Here is a 13,633-nt window from a genome sequence, read left to right as displayed (position 1 = left end):
CCATGGCCGACGTCATAAAAGTAATAACCCGAAACGCTTAAATCAACTTTTAAACGCTCGTTTGTTTCCATTCTGCTGTAAGTTTGACCCCCCCCCCCCATGTGACATGGCTAAAGGAGCAGCATATGCTAAAATAGCAGATATTAAGGCTGTGAGGCTGCCAGCTTGGGTTTGTTGCACCTATTTTCTTGGTTGGTCGGGGCCTGTCCCCTCACGCAGCATCTGTCTTGCCATCGTGACAAACATTGGCACACCGACGGTCGTAAACACAAACTCCTGCAGACTGCAGTGGAGCCACATCCGCCCAAGACGTGCCTGTCGCCAAGCTACGGCTCGATCCACCACAGAGGCCCAGCAACAGAAGAGTGAAGGTACACGTGAGGCTGGAAATACCCTCGAAGGACACTTCAGTCTGATTGTTGCTCAGGAAATTAACATCATGCCCCTCTAATGAGCCACCTTCTTTAATCAGCAATTATATTAGCGCTTAGAATTCTGAGGATTTGGTCTGACAAGAACTGTTTTTTTTAAGGCTGCTTAAAACACACACACACACACACACACACACACACACACACACACTCTCTCACACTCTCTCACACTCTCACACACTCTCACACACTCTCACACTCTCTCACACTCTCACACACTCTCTCACACACTCTCTCACACACTCTCTCACACACTCTCACACTCTCTCTCTCTCACACACACACACACACACACTCTCTCACACTCTCACTCACTCTCACTCACTCTCACTCACTCTCACACACTCTCACACACTCACACACTCTCACACTCTCTCACACTCTCTCACACTCTCTCACACTCTCTCACACTCTCTCACACTCTCTCTCTCACACACACACACACACACTCACACACACTCTCACACACTCACACACACTCACTCTCACACACTCTCACACACTCTCACACACTCTCTCACACACTCACACACTCTCTCACACTCTCACTCACTCTCACACTCACACACACTCTCTCTCTCACACACACACACACACACACACTCTCTCACACTCTCTCCCTCACACACACACACACACACCACAACACAGTACTTGTGTGTCAAGACTGCAGAGAGATCAAACACAGCCCATAGCAACCTGAGCACCGTCACTTGACGACCATGTGACCGGTCTGAGGCGGCCTGGGTCAATAATACCCTGCAGTAACGATGCGACGCGGGGGGGTCGCAGCTGCCGGGTCAAAGGGGGACCAACATGGCGGCTTTAGTGTGTCTGAGAAGTAGCTCCAGCGCTAATGTCTCATGGTCTGTGAGGTTTGGTTTTTCTTGTATATCGACGTCTAACTTCAAACCTAAAGCCATCAATCAACCCTCAAACAGTCCTCTGAGGTTGTGGGGACCAGTCAAAAGGGCCCCACTTTTAATAAATGGCCTCCATTTGCTGCTAAAATGAGTCGTGTGGTACTCGATATCTAGCAAATAGGATGCACAAACAGACAAATGCTGTCCAAACATCATGTTTGCTTCCCCCCCACATCAATCCAAACAAACCTTTGGTACTTTCTCCTGCACCGAACACATCTGCATCACGCTCCTGTAGGAAACGGAGGACCGTGGCGCCGATGTGCAGCCTGCGGCAGCATCGCCGCGTCGGGGAGCATCTCGAAGGAGCTTTCTGACCACAAGAGTTGTGTTGAGCCACACAAAAAAGTCAGAAATCTTCTCTGCACCTGCTGCCAGGGTCAAAGTTACAGGATCAGCTGCAGCTGGATCCACCGGTGTTGTGTAATGTCTGACCCCAAATCTTAACCTCCCTGTAGATCATAGTTAACAGGCCAGACCCGGCTGGAAGCAAGAGTCAAGGAATTTCTAATGTAGACATGAAAAAGGCCAAATCAGACATGGTTACATCAAAAGTTGGCCGAAGAATTCAAACATTACACAGAAAATTAACAGCAAACCTGCGTTTTCCACCCTGGTGATGGGATAAGAGCAGATTTGTTGTCGCTCCTGCCAGCTGCTCCTCTCAAAACCACTCCTGCGTTGTCAGTGATGCCCCAAGTTTCACTCGACTGAGGTCTTACATGTGTCTGATATGGGCTGCAGATGGGAAATAATCAGATGACTTCACGCGTGACGTGTCCCTTTCACACTTGCTTTTGTGTTCTGGCTGCCCCAACCACACATTAGCTACATCAGTCTTAACCACAGAATGCAACAGCAAAGCAGAGGCACCACTTTGTCTCGTTCTTTTTTTGTTTTTACAGTTGAAAGCTTTTGCTTACTGAAGTGAGAAGTGTGTCCTTCCGGTTAAAAAAGTGCAGAACGCCGTTTCCTCATCTGTAGTCTAAGGTTTACAGAAATACCGAAGCAGGGTCCCCTGCATGGGGTCTGGAATGTGGCTCTGGCGCCTCTACGGGAGCCTTGAAAGGACAAATGCACTTAAATCCAAACTTTTGCACAGGTTCTCTCCTGTTGCTGTCCTACAGCCACCGTAGAATCTCTGAACTCATTTTACTCAAATCAGAGTTAACCAGAATTCTTCACTCGTTCCTCTAAGGTCCAGAGTGTGTGTGTGCTCCTCCCTGGTGCTCCGTGATTCCCACCAGCACCTTGTAGTAGGTAATCCCAGCTCAGCACTCTCTGTGGGTTTTCTCCCAGGCTGACATGTGGGTGTGGGTGTGTGTGTGTGGGTCGCGGTTAGCCTCTGTGACTCCAGGTGTGCCCCATAAAAGCGCGGCCATCTTTACCGCCCACCTCCAGCTTCTGTTCCTGACAGAAAATGAGGCGACCTCGGGGAGAAACGGAACTTTCTGATGATTCCTTATTGAAGGGAAACGTCCTCCGCCCGGAAATCCTGTGCATTTAATGTTAAGAGGTCGACGCAAACGGATGCTGTGAATAAAGCCCCGGCGCCACAGGTTGGTTTTCACCACAACTGTGCACGTCTTCCTCGCAGCTCATGTAAGTTTGTGGTGTGACAGGAAGCCCTGGCAGATGTGAAAGGGCACCACATCGCACAGCTCCGAGGAAGCGCACCAGAGCTTCCCCACGCTCCGACTTTGCTGTAAAATGAACTTTTCTTGGAGATGATCAACAGAAATGTGGTTTTAGTTTCTTGCTTTGATACGTAATAAGTGTGTGTGTGTGGGGGACTTTTAAAGCCTCTATCAGTGTTAAACACAGATTTAAAGGCTACCCCTGAACTGGAGAGTGTAACGTGTTCTTTAAAATCTTCCAGAGCGGATAATTATCATCTACTCCAAGAAATATCTGGGATCAACAACCTGGAATTCGTGGGAATATTTAAACAAACGGAATCAAAGAACTCAAGAGAAGTGAAATATCCCCCTTCTAGATCGGATGTTTATTCGGGATCTACGACCTCGTTACAAAGTTTAGGCCTAAATAACTTTCAGAAACACACACAAGGAAAAAGAACCTTCATGGAAGCGTCTACAAAATAAATATCCTTTGGCGGGAGAGCAGAGTAAGTGCTTTTCTGCTTACAGGATCCAAAAAGAGGAAGGTTGGATTTAAACGCCCTCAGTGTTAGAAATATAAATGCATCTGAGGCTCTTCTGGAAATCAACACAAAAAAATAGCTTTCTTCTCCCATTCAATGCATAAATTAAGTGTCATCAGGACATTAATTCCAACCCTTAAGTGACTACTGAAACAGGTGCTCCTCTACGTTCCTGCGGGGGGGGGGGTCGACTGGCGTGATGTAAAACAGCCACATCCAGATCTCATGACGCTTCTTTGAAAAGTTCTCAGCAAAATTGCCTTTACTACAAAATATCATTTTAAGTTATTATGAAAATAGTATTTACACAAGTAGCGTGAAAGTAGAAAATCTGTTGGTTGTGACTCCTTTTATTGACACGGGTGCTGATGGGTGGGAAAAGAAACAAAAAATCTTACCCCAGTTCGGATACTGAGCTTCCCTCGGTTTAATAAATTGATGATGGCTTCATTGGAGGAAAAAATAAAAAGAAAGAAGAGCTGGAGGAAACTAGGGAGGAGCCGCGGTTCTATCATATAATCCGAAGCACACCGGTTATTTACAGTCCCAGCCGAAGGTTATAAATAGGTCGCCTGAATTGTTGTGGCAGGAGTGAGGTCGCAGAGGTCGCTGAGGTCACAGAGGTCACTCCATGATGGCGCGGTAAATGACCGGCTCGATGTAGTCCTCCCTGTACCGAGAGTTGATGACTCGCTGCCTTTTGGAGGTTTGCTTGACGTCACCCTCCGCAAAGAGCTCGAAGCGCATGTCCGAGGCCACTGACTGAGAACAAAGCAAGACAAAAAAAAGGGTTGAAGTGCTGTTTTCCTGCTGTTCAGGTGGAACCTGAAGTTTAGAAAGTACTTTAAGCTTAACCCACAACTGGCTGTATGAGCCTGATGGCACAATGGTAATGTGGTGACTGACTAGCATTAGCATTGAGGCCACGGCTGACTGACTAGCATTAGCATTGAGGCCACGGCTGACTGACTAGCATTAGCATTGAGGCCACGGCTGACTGACTAGCATTAGCATTGTGGCCAAGTGTCAAAAGGCTGGGTGAAGCCTCCACCTTCTAACTGTCTTTTGGTTTGCTGCTCCCTTCCCAGTATCAGTATGCAGACCTGCTCTCACCTACCAGTCAGACTTCTACCATCCCACCTCTGATATTCACACATTTGCTCAGCTTCAGAGGTTAGCGACAAAAAGGGAAGCTGTTTTTTCTTTTACCATTCTTGATTTGACTCGTTTGGGCAGACTCTCATCCAGAGAGTAGATGTCTTCTCTTTTGACAGAGATTTGCGATCCGTCCTCAAACTCCACCTAATCAGACAGACGCACAGACAAACATGCGCAGTCACCACAGCGTATCTGCGCAGCTGCTGCCTCGAACACGCAGGCGGAGGCGGTTTGACACGGGCCGAGACCAAAGGAGCAACGTGCAGGTTTACCAGGTACATGGGGATGATGTGCGACGTCACAAACTTGGCGCCGTATATCAACCCGTCTGTCCATCGCACTTGAACGATGTCACCTTTGGCGGGCGGTCCGAGCCGGACGCAGTCGCGGTTCTGAGAGATACAGGAAAAAAACAACAACAACCCATTGGTTCAGTTTAGCAGCTCGGCCCGGAAAACTGCGGGAGTGAGAATTCCACCGACCTCGATGTCCTCTGGGAACAGATTGTCGCTGTAGGAGCCGTCGTCAAACACGACCTCGTAGAAGGTGGTGGGGCTCAGCTCTTGCACCTCGCTGTTGTAATAGCGGCCATTTTTGTGCTTACAGATCACCCTCTGCCCAACTGCCAGATCCCGCATAGATGCCTTGTTCCGCTACAGGAAAGAACCGGAGCGTTGGTGAGGCTAAAAGGCTCCGTCAGGTCTATTGTCAAGGCCATGAAGACTTAGCTTGGATCACAGCAAAGGAAGTTTGCAGGTAAACAACAGAATCTGTATTAAGATGTGAGATAAGTCTGTTCTGTTTCCTCTGACAAATACACTGATTGTGTGTGGGGGTGTGTGTGTGCGTGTGTGTGGGTGTGTGTGTGTGTGTGTGTGTGTGTGTGGGGGGGGGGGGGGGGGGGGGGGGGGGGGGGGGGGGGGGGTGCAGGGAGCGAGGGAGGTGAAGGTAGCTGAGAGGAAACTGCGGCTGTTGTACCACCTCCCTGACTCATATTTGTTGAGTAGCTGTGTTTCCGTGTGGTGTACCTCAGTGATGGGGGGGGCTCGGTGCCTGTGGCAGGTCGCGAAGACGTTGAAGGGCCAGTCGTCCGGGTGCATGAGAACGCCGGCTGCCTGGGCACAGCTGGGGTGGAACGCCGTGGAGCAGCGTCCGTGAGAGCACTGGACGCAGCAGCCCTTCAGCCGCTTCATCCGCTTCCTGCAGTACACGCACTTCTACAGAGGAAGCGGCGGACGGGAGGAAGCGTCACAAGATGAGGATTGAATTACAGGGGAAGAAAAGGAGGGGAGAGGAAATAAGCCAAACGGAAGGATGAAGATGACTCCAAAGGTTAGCAAAAGGCGGCAAAAAAATAAAACTGTATGGAAACTCCATAACTTCCTCTGGATATTCACTGGTGACATCACAGCGACTCAATGTGCATCTATTGGGAAAAGCTCCTGTGAGATAGAGAGCTGACAATAGAGACAAGGTCAGCTATTCCGAGCTTCACACATGACTCAGAACACAAGGCTGCTGTGTGGCTTTTTCAGTTTCTAAATTTGACCAAAGTAGATCATTGGGTGCAATCAAATGGCATCTATTATTCAAGCTTGGGAAGCACAGGAAGTCAAGAGGAACCGCACAAGGGCAGCCAACAGATGCAGTTTCACTCTCCGAATGTGCCCGTGTCACAGGCAGAAACCAAAAAAACTCTGGTGTCTTGGTTTTACGGAATTTAGCATGAAAATGTAGCCAAAGTGTGGCACCTGTAGCTAACCTCAGGCAGCCGCTGTGACATTATCACAGCTCCATTCAACCCAGGTAAAATACTGTTGGATTGGGTGAGGGAATAAGATGAAGATGAATGGATTAAATACAAGAGGAGAGCGAATCGTACCAGTCTGAATCTGGGCAGCGGGATCGCAGAGAGGTCGACGGGCGCTCGCTCCATCACGTTAACGAAGCGAGCCTCTAGCACAGTGATGGCGCACAGGACATGGACCCACCTGTGTTCACACACAAAACAAAGAAGAGCTCTGCTATCGCTGCGGCGTGACTGAGCAAAGAAATAGCACCCAAATATCTGTTATGGGTCCGTTACTACAGGAAATGTACACAAAGATAACAGCAGAACAACAAGCGAACACAAACATCCTTGTAGCTGCTCTGCCATTGGCTGTCGCCTAGCATCTTCCTGTCATCCCATTGGCTAGGAGGGACGTCAATATGTACAGTTTGTGTGTATCCCAGCGTCGCCTTCGGGATTTATTGTGGGTGTTTGTATGTTTGTCCATTCGATGGCGGTGTTAGCACAAGTGTTAACGTTCGTTGCTAGTAATGACGGCTAATGTAAGATTAGCCTGTAATAAAGTTCATGAGAAGCCTTGCACTGAATTCCTACATTTATTGTGCGGTAATCTAATTGTAACATGTATTTGTTACATGTTTTGATGCATTTTTATGATTTATAAAAAAAATTATGTCTGAATTTCATGGAAAACGCTTCTCTACTTACGTAATTTTCAGGTTACGAAACAATTTCCGGAACCAATTAATTTCGTAAATAGAGGTCCCACTGTATGTCTTAATGAGAAAGCCAATGAGGATCATTTCCATGGTCAGAGTGGATGAACTGGTAGCACCCTAAATAAATTGTGGTATCATAGGGTTGCTGGTTCGACTTACTTGTCACCGTTGGCTCTCTGCAGAGCTCCCCCCCTGAGAGAACACAGGCAGCAGTCCTGCAGAGACAGTCACACATTGATAGGTCGTAAATTGGCGGACTGAAACAAATTCATCTTCTCTGCCAATTCCAGACATCAGACATCAAAATAACAGACGTCTGTGTGAGCGCGCGTGAGAGACGTTATGCTATAAAAAACAGGAAAGCGGACACTATTCACACCCTGCAGTTGTTCTCAGCAGCATCACTGGCGGGACATGAGGAGACTGCCCAAATGAGCACAGCAATTGGATTTAATTTTAGAAAATAGACTGAAATACAACAGAGAATAAACAGGAAAAATCCATCAGCTCTGGTTGGGTTCATCAAAAAGATGTTTATGCCAAGGGCAGATGGTTGAACCGCCTATTGTTCTGAGCAAAGGAAAGTTTTCTAGATAGGTTTCACAAACATGACCAAACCCTCCACGGTCAGAGGAAAGCACCCGGGTCACCTCTAAACAAAGGAAGCTCTATCAGCTAGATAAGTTTCTATGAAGGGGACAAAACCTGTCTGGCCGGTGTTCCCCACCGTCCTCCACACTCAGAAGAAGTTCTTCCTGAGCCAATCACCAAAAACCCCCCAAAACTGCAGCAGAAGCTCCGCTGTGATGTGGTGTGATGAAGCTAGATTAACCCAGATTTTGAGGTTTTTCTTTCAACCAGTGTAGCTGTGGCACTGCCCTTGACAGGAAAGAGTTCCCCACCCCGCTAACGCGATTTCATGTAAGCCATTTCAACTTTGAACTAACCTCTGTGATGGCATTAGCCTCGCAGCGGGCGCACAGCCAGTTATCCAGTTCCTCTTCATCCCCAGAGACGCCATAGCAACCTAAACAGGAACAGAGAAAACAGTTTAAAGAAAATGTCAAGGAACAGCTTACAGTTTCTTTCTCTGCTATTTTTTCCCCATTTTATTTAGCACTGCTAAAAGGAACAGATAAGAACGGTAAGAGGACGGTGGCGTGAAGCCGCACCGCTGGAAGCATCCGTTTCTCACCAACTTGATATTGATTCACTAAAATAGCCACCCGGCACCTTTGTGCTTCGTGCACTGCACAGTTTTCATGCCGAAATAGGTCAGACCGCATCAAAAAAAATGCTAAGTTAAGATAGCCAGTGCTTCAATTATGGATGCAGATGCAGAGAAGCGCTACGTTCTGAAAAATGAGGTCAAAGCTCGAAAAAGTTGAAAATATGTTTCCAACAGGAGGGATCCTGTTTATCCTCCAGAGACAACAAGCTTCGGCTCGTCACTTACTGGCGTGCACGCGGACAGAACACTGTCTGCAGCTGACCAGCCGGCTGGTCCCGTCTTCTGCTAAGTGAGGGTTGGACAGCTGTCCCTCCCCGCCCTCGGTCATCTTGCTGGTTTGGGTGTTGAAACACATTTCAGGGATGAGCGGTTTGGACCACTGGCGGCCCCCAGGATGGTTAACTAGTGTCACACATTGACTCTCGGTGCTGGACTCAGACTTTTGGGGAGAGAGCATCAAACGTTAGACTAAAATGATACTTGGCAGGGGACAAGGACTTCATAAAACTGCAGTGGCCACCTGATGTGTGCGGAAGAGCACGCAGATTGAACAATAAGGGGCCTGTTGGCCCATGGACTTGTTGTACTCCCTCTCTGCCTGAGGGTTGAAGGGACGACACTGCCAAAGCCACGTCAGAGGCTTCGCCCACTCCTCCTTCTCCTCCTGCTCAGGCTCCACGTCCAAATGCGTATCTACCAACAGAGGTAAGGTTTCAGAGATGTGGGGATGTGGCACGAATTGGAGAATGCTATCAAAACACCTGCATACCATCATCACTGTGGAGCGGGTGATGTCGAGGAAGCTTGCTCAGCTCAGCCTGCAGTTTCTGCTTCTTCACAAAGGATTTACAGTACGACTGATCTTCTGCCATCTGCTGGAGGAAGCGGGTATTGCAACGTCAACATTCAAAACTGGTTTTGTGGCAAAGATAACTTCATTGGCTGTTTAGAATCTGAATTTTTAGGCAAATTGGCAGCTCAACAATCTGTCTTACATCAGAGGAAATGTATTAGTAACATAATTAATTAAGTGAAGCTCTGAGAGGTAAGGCTGCGAACAACCTGCAACAGTACAGAGCCAGCAAACCTCTACTTTAGGTGTTAACAAGCATTCGAACACAATGATACAGGAGACTTGAGGTCTGTGATAGCGATCAGACTACGTGACTGCTTGACAGGGGTGTCCACACCACAAGACTCGATCAGCAGACGGGCTGACAGCTTTCGGTCTCCAATAATGTGTGTGTCAAAAAAAGACCCAAGAAGCAAAACAGGAAACGCGCACGAACTGATGCTTCCGATTGCAAACATGATGCAGAGCAGAAAGGAGCCCCCCAGGTCACTTGTGTGCTACAAAACAGTGAAAAAACAAAAAGAGTCTTGTCCCCCACAGCTGCTGCTGCTGCTGCTGCTTCTCCAGCGTGTAGCTTTGCACCTGCAGAGCGTCTTTGGGACTCAGCGTCCTGTGGAAGAGCAGGCTGGCGACGCCCATGTTCCGAGCGGGCTGAGCCGTCGTGTCCGTCCACACCGGCGCAGCCGTGACCGAGAGGTGTCCGTTCCCGTGCTGGGTCTGAGCGGAGATGGCCGGAGCGCGGGTTTTGGCGTAATGTCGAGGCTGGGCCGCCTCCTTGTGGCTTTGCGTGAAGCTTCTGTGAAACGGATCCAACAGCGTCAGCTTGGTCGGCGTGACGACCAGCTTCGGCGGACCTGCAAACCAAATGGAATGAAACCTTTTTCTGTGATGAAACTGGAAACAGGGTCACTTCCGCACAACCAAGACAAAAACAGGTGAGACCTTTAGTTCTCCTGACATCTTGCGATGGAGCGCGTGGAGGTATGAGGTTGAGCCTCGGCCGCTTCCCGTAATGCTCTTCGTCTTCGTCGCTCTTGGAAACGACATCGTCGGGCACCTCCAGACACACTCGGTGTCTCTTGGTCTCGATCCTCTGTGTGGTGCTGAGGGCGCAGACGGGGACGTTACCGCCACTGAGCTCCCGGCACAAACCAGTCCCAAAACACGATATTCACTGAAGGAGCGACCCACCTCTTCCTTTCGCCATCTGCGGCGCAGCCGTCCGCCACGCTGCCTTTGCTCGGGGCGTCGTTCCAAGACTCCTTGAGGAATTCCTTGGCCTCCGGAGTGGGACGAGCGTGATTAATGGGAACGACATCTTGCCCTGCGAGCCAGTTCTCATATCGCTCCGGTTGGAATTTCTTTACAAATACATCCATGGAAATCTTCACCATGTCTTTACGACAAGAGCACTAAAGAAAAGAAAATCCCAGTGACACTGTGGCATGTGACAGATTTACCTCCAGTTAGGTGGAAAACTGATTTGCTTACCAAGACTGCTTGCTTGCCGTACTCGATCCATCGCTCAGTGGCGAAGTTGGTGGACTCGGCACAGTTGAAGCCGTGGTTGAATCCGGCGTGATAGGCGTACGGGAACGTTATCATGAACTCACCAGCCTCCTGTGTGATCTGACATTGAACAAAAAAGCTTTGTAATCATCCTGGCTTTGGGATTAAGTGATGTGTGTCCTTGGACGCGCTCCGCAGGGATCTTCAAACAGGGAAAGAACAGGTCTGTCCCGATCACTGCTAACAGCTACAACCAGGCATCAGCTCTGGGGATCCGATTACTCGGAGAGGTCGGACGTCAACAGAAGCATTCCCGCGGAAAAATGCTCGGATCGTACCTTATCGAACGGAATGCCGTACTTCTTCAGGATAGAGGGTGAAATCAGAGTCATCTTGTGTCTTAAAAAGGCCTCACAGATCTGGGAGCTTCCAGGAAAGAATCCTTGAAGAAGAGAGGGAGAATATGGAGGAGTGGTTTCGGTCAGCAGCAACTCAGCAAATAAAGAAACAACTGTTTACCTTGAGCCAGGCGCTCAAACCGTTTTCCGTGTTCCGGAGGTATGCAATACCTGCAGATACATACAAATGTTAGCTACAATTTAGTATGCGAGTACAATAAAGCAGCAAAGCTTCTTTACCATGATTTTGGCTCTCCAAAGTGTAAGTAGTTGATACTATAGAGATCCATGTCCTCTGTGTGCCAGGCAAAAGTGGTCTTCCACATGCCGAAATACAGGTAGGGTGTATTTACTCCCTCGATGGTGATGCCACTTTCATGTTCAACAGTGTCCAAAATAGTGTTTAAATGGCAAATGTTCCACTCTTTGATATCCTGCAGGAAGGGTGAATAACATTAACTTAGAGCTAAACAAAAAATAGTCTTTTAAAGACTATTACAGAGATTTAAAAAAACACATTCTATTGGCAAAGGACAATGACGTAACACTATCAGAACCCAAATTCATCACTGCTTTTCCAAAGAGAAAGTGATAATAAAACAACTGGTTGATTATTTCCCCCATTATCTGGAAGCAGATTCTGTCCCACGGTAAACTCACAGGGTCATATAGACTTCCGTTGACATCAGCTCCATATATGGGCGGATTAAATGTAACGTTCTTCCAGTACTTCCGTTCCAGTTCATCAAAGTCATCATAATGTGGACTACAGAACCTAAAAGGCACAGCTGCATTAGGGGCCAACACACGGCGGGTGGTGTGAGAAGCAGAGAAAAGCAAACGCGTTCCTTACTTGTCGCTGTTGGCGAGCTTGCGGAACTCTTTGACGGTCAGGGCCTTCTTCTGTATGTTGTACTGCGTGAACAGGCCCGACTGGCCCGTCACAAACTGCTGAATGGGTGCAGGAATCACCAGATCATCAATGTTGTCGTAGGAGCTTCTCGGCTTCCATTCCTTGGGTGGGACAATCTTGGAACAGAGCAGCCATCAAAATGTGTCAGGAAGTTATGGAAACATATAATTAACCAATTTTGCTTTGCCTGAAGTGAATCAGAAGTCATCAGACATCATAACTGGTGACAGTCTAGAAAACTCTGAACACAAGGCTGTTTCTGATTTTACAGTTGTTGACATTTCCATTCACACTAAACTATCGGCTTGCAGGCAATAAAACAGGAGTAAATGATGCACTTGTACTTACTTTAGCAAGGCCGGCTTTATGAGCTCCCTGGGATTCAATATATGCAATGTAGCGGCTGAAGTTTTTGAATTCCTCCATCGTGGGGTAAAAAGTCATGATTCCCTTGGAACCCATCTCTGCAGTCATCGTCGTATGGATCCCTATAGACTGTGGGGGGTGGGCAGCTGTTTTTATTAGGCTTACTTGCAGAATGGCTTGATTTTAAATAGGTAAATTTGGCTGAAATGATTTAGGAAATTTCACTATTGGCAAAGAGGAGGCAAGGGACAAAGCGTCTAACGTGTTTGTCTATTTAAAGCCCTAACAGCGGTTTTGTATCAAAGACTTGTCTCAGTTTTACTCACCGACTTATCTGTTACCTACTGTGTAGGTTTAGATAGTAGAGTTTTAGCGGTCTTTAATGTGGCTTTGATCACCTCCAGACGCCTTCTGATTGGCTAATCCCGGTCTCTTTAACTCTGCTACGGTCCCATACAGCTAACATGATCTAAGCCCCATAACGAGCACAGGTTAAGGATTAATCAAGACAGCACTAGCAAGTAATAATAGTATTAAATATATATACTATAAAATATATACAATTAGGTGAATTTGTCATGTTATCACGGGTCCCAGAAGTGGAACGACCGTCACTAGATGATCAGCAAAGCCATGATAATGGCTATTTCTTGGATTTGCAACCTAACTACAGCTAGGTTAAACAGTAAACGTTATATACACAAATATATTGTAGAAGTGTAACCCCGACGTGGAGCGTCGCAACAATCAATGACAAAATCCAAACTGCAGCTGCTCCGCAATTAAATGCGTCGTGCAAAAACAAGTCGAACTGTTTTAACAGGAAGAAAGTAGCGTTTATCAAACCGCACCAAACGGCTCCAGGAAATAGACGGGGCCCTACGTTAGCCTCTTAGCATATCCGACTAGTTTAGCCTTCCGATTAGCATCGTGATTTAAAGAGCTAACATTTCAGAGTACTGGCAAAACCCGACGCGCGAATGCTCACCAACTTGTGAAGGCGTTTCTCCCGAGCGGTAAAGTGTTCGCGATCACTGGGTACGGAGCCCGCAAACACACGGTAAAGAAGACATCCTGCACCCTCGGAGGGGACCACTGTCGTCCATTGCCTCTGGTACGCATGCACACGCACCTCGGATTTTGTTTACCACACGCGCATGTGGCACGCTCAGCCAA

At 47.9% G+C, this 13,633-nt stretch overlaps 2 protein-coding genes across 2 annotated transcripts in view; both read right to left on the bottom strand.

The window, feature by feature from the left end:
- st3gal3b (ST3 beta-galactoside alpha-2,3-sialyltransferase 3b) overlaps window positions 1–1,975 on the bottom strand; it is a 32,547-nt gene extending 30,572 nt beyond the window's left edge. The window contains exon 1 of the mRNA XM_057055982.1: window positions 1,954–1,975. The gene's annotated coding sequence lies outside the window, so the exon portion shown is untranslated. The remainder of the gene's footprint in view (window positions 1–1,953) is intronic.
- Window positions 1,976–3,331: 1,356 nt separating this feature from the next.
- On the bottom strand, window positions 3,332–13,606 carry kdm4ab (lysine (K)-specific demethylase 4A, genome duplicate b). Its single transcript, XM_057057033.1, has 23 exons — window positions 13,446–13,606; window positions 12,784–12,926; window positions 12,440–12,586; window positions 12,032–12,207; window positions 11,839–11,953; window positions 11,419–11,612; window positions 11,300–11,349; window positions 11,119–11,222; window positions 10,763–10,900; window positions 10,463–10,683; window positions 10,214–10,374; window positions 9,762–10,125; window positions 9,188–9,309; window positions 8,939–9,111; window positions 8,644–8,857; window positions 8,135–8,214; window positions 7,347–7,402; window positions 6,559–6,667; window positions 5,705–5,893; window positions 5,159–5,329; window positions 4,949–5,068; window positions 4,728–4,820; window positions 3,332–4,280 (listed from the first exon to the last, which is right to left on the bottom strand). The coding sequence occupies exons 3-23, from the start codon at window positions 12,563–12,565 to the stop codon at window positions 4,143–4,145; spliced, it is 3,114 nt and encodes a 1,037-aa protein (XP_056913013.1). The 5' UTR covers window positions 12,566–12,586; window positions 12,784–12,926; window positions 13,446–13,606; the 3' UTR covers window positions 3,332–4,142.
- Window positions 13,607–13,633: the final 27 nt, after the last annotated feature.

The sequence above is a fragment of the Takifugu flavidus genome, chromosome 15 (assembly GCF_003711565.1).
Source record: "Takifugu flavidus isolate HTHZ2018 chromosome 15, ASM371156v2, whole genome shotgun sequence".
Lineage (NCBI taxonomy): Eukaryota > Metazoa > Chordata > Actinopteri > Tetraodontiformes > Tetraodontidae > Takifugu > Takifugu flavidus.
This window is presented reverse-complemented; position numbering and strand designations above follow the sequence as displayed.

Bases quoted from the DNA above. Each gene is read 5' to 3' on its own strand.
- kdm4ab (XM_057057033.1), bottom strand. From the start codon at position 12,565: ATGACTGCAGAGATGGGTTCCAAGGGAATCATGACTTTTTACCCCACG. The intron at 12,208-12,439 runs GTAAGTACAAGT...CTCTGTTCCAAG, and splicing joins ATAAAGCCGGCCTTGCTAAA to ATTGTCCCACCCAAGGAATG. The intron at 8,215-8,643 runs GTAAGTGACGAG...GTTCCTGTTTAG, and splicing joins TTCTGTCCGCGTGCACGCCA to GTTGCTATGGCGTCTCTGGG.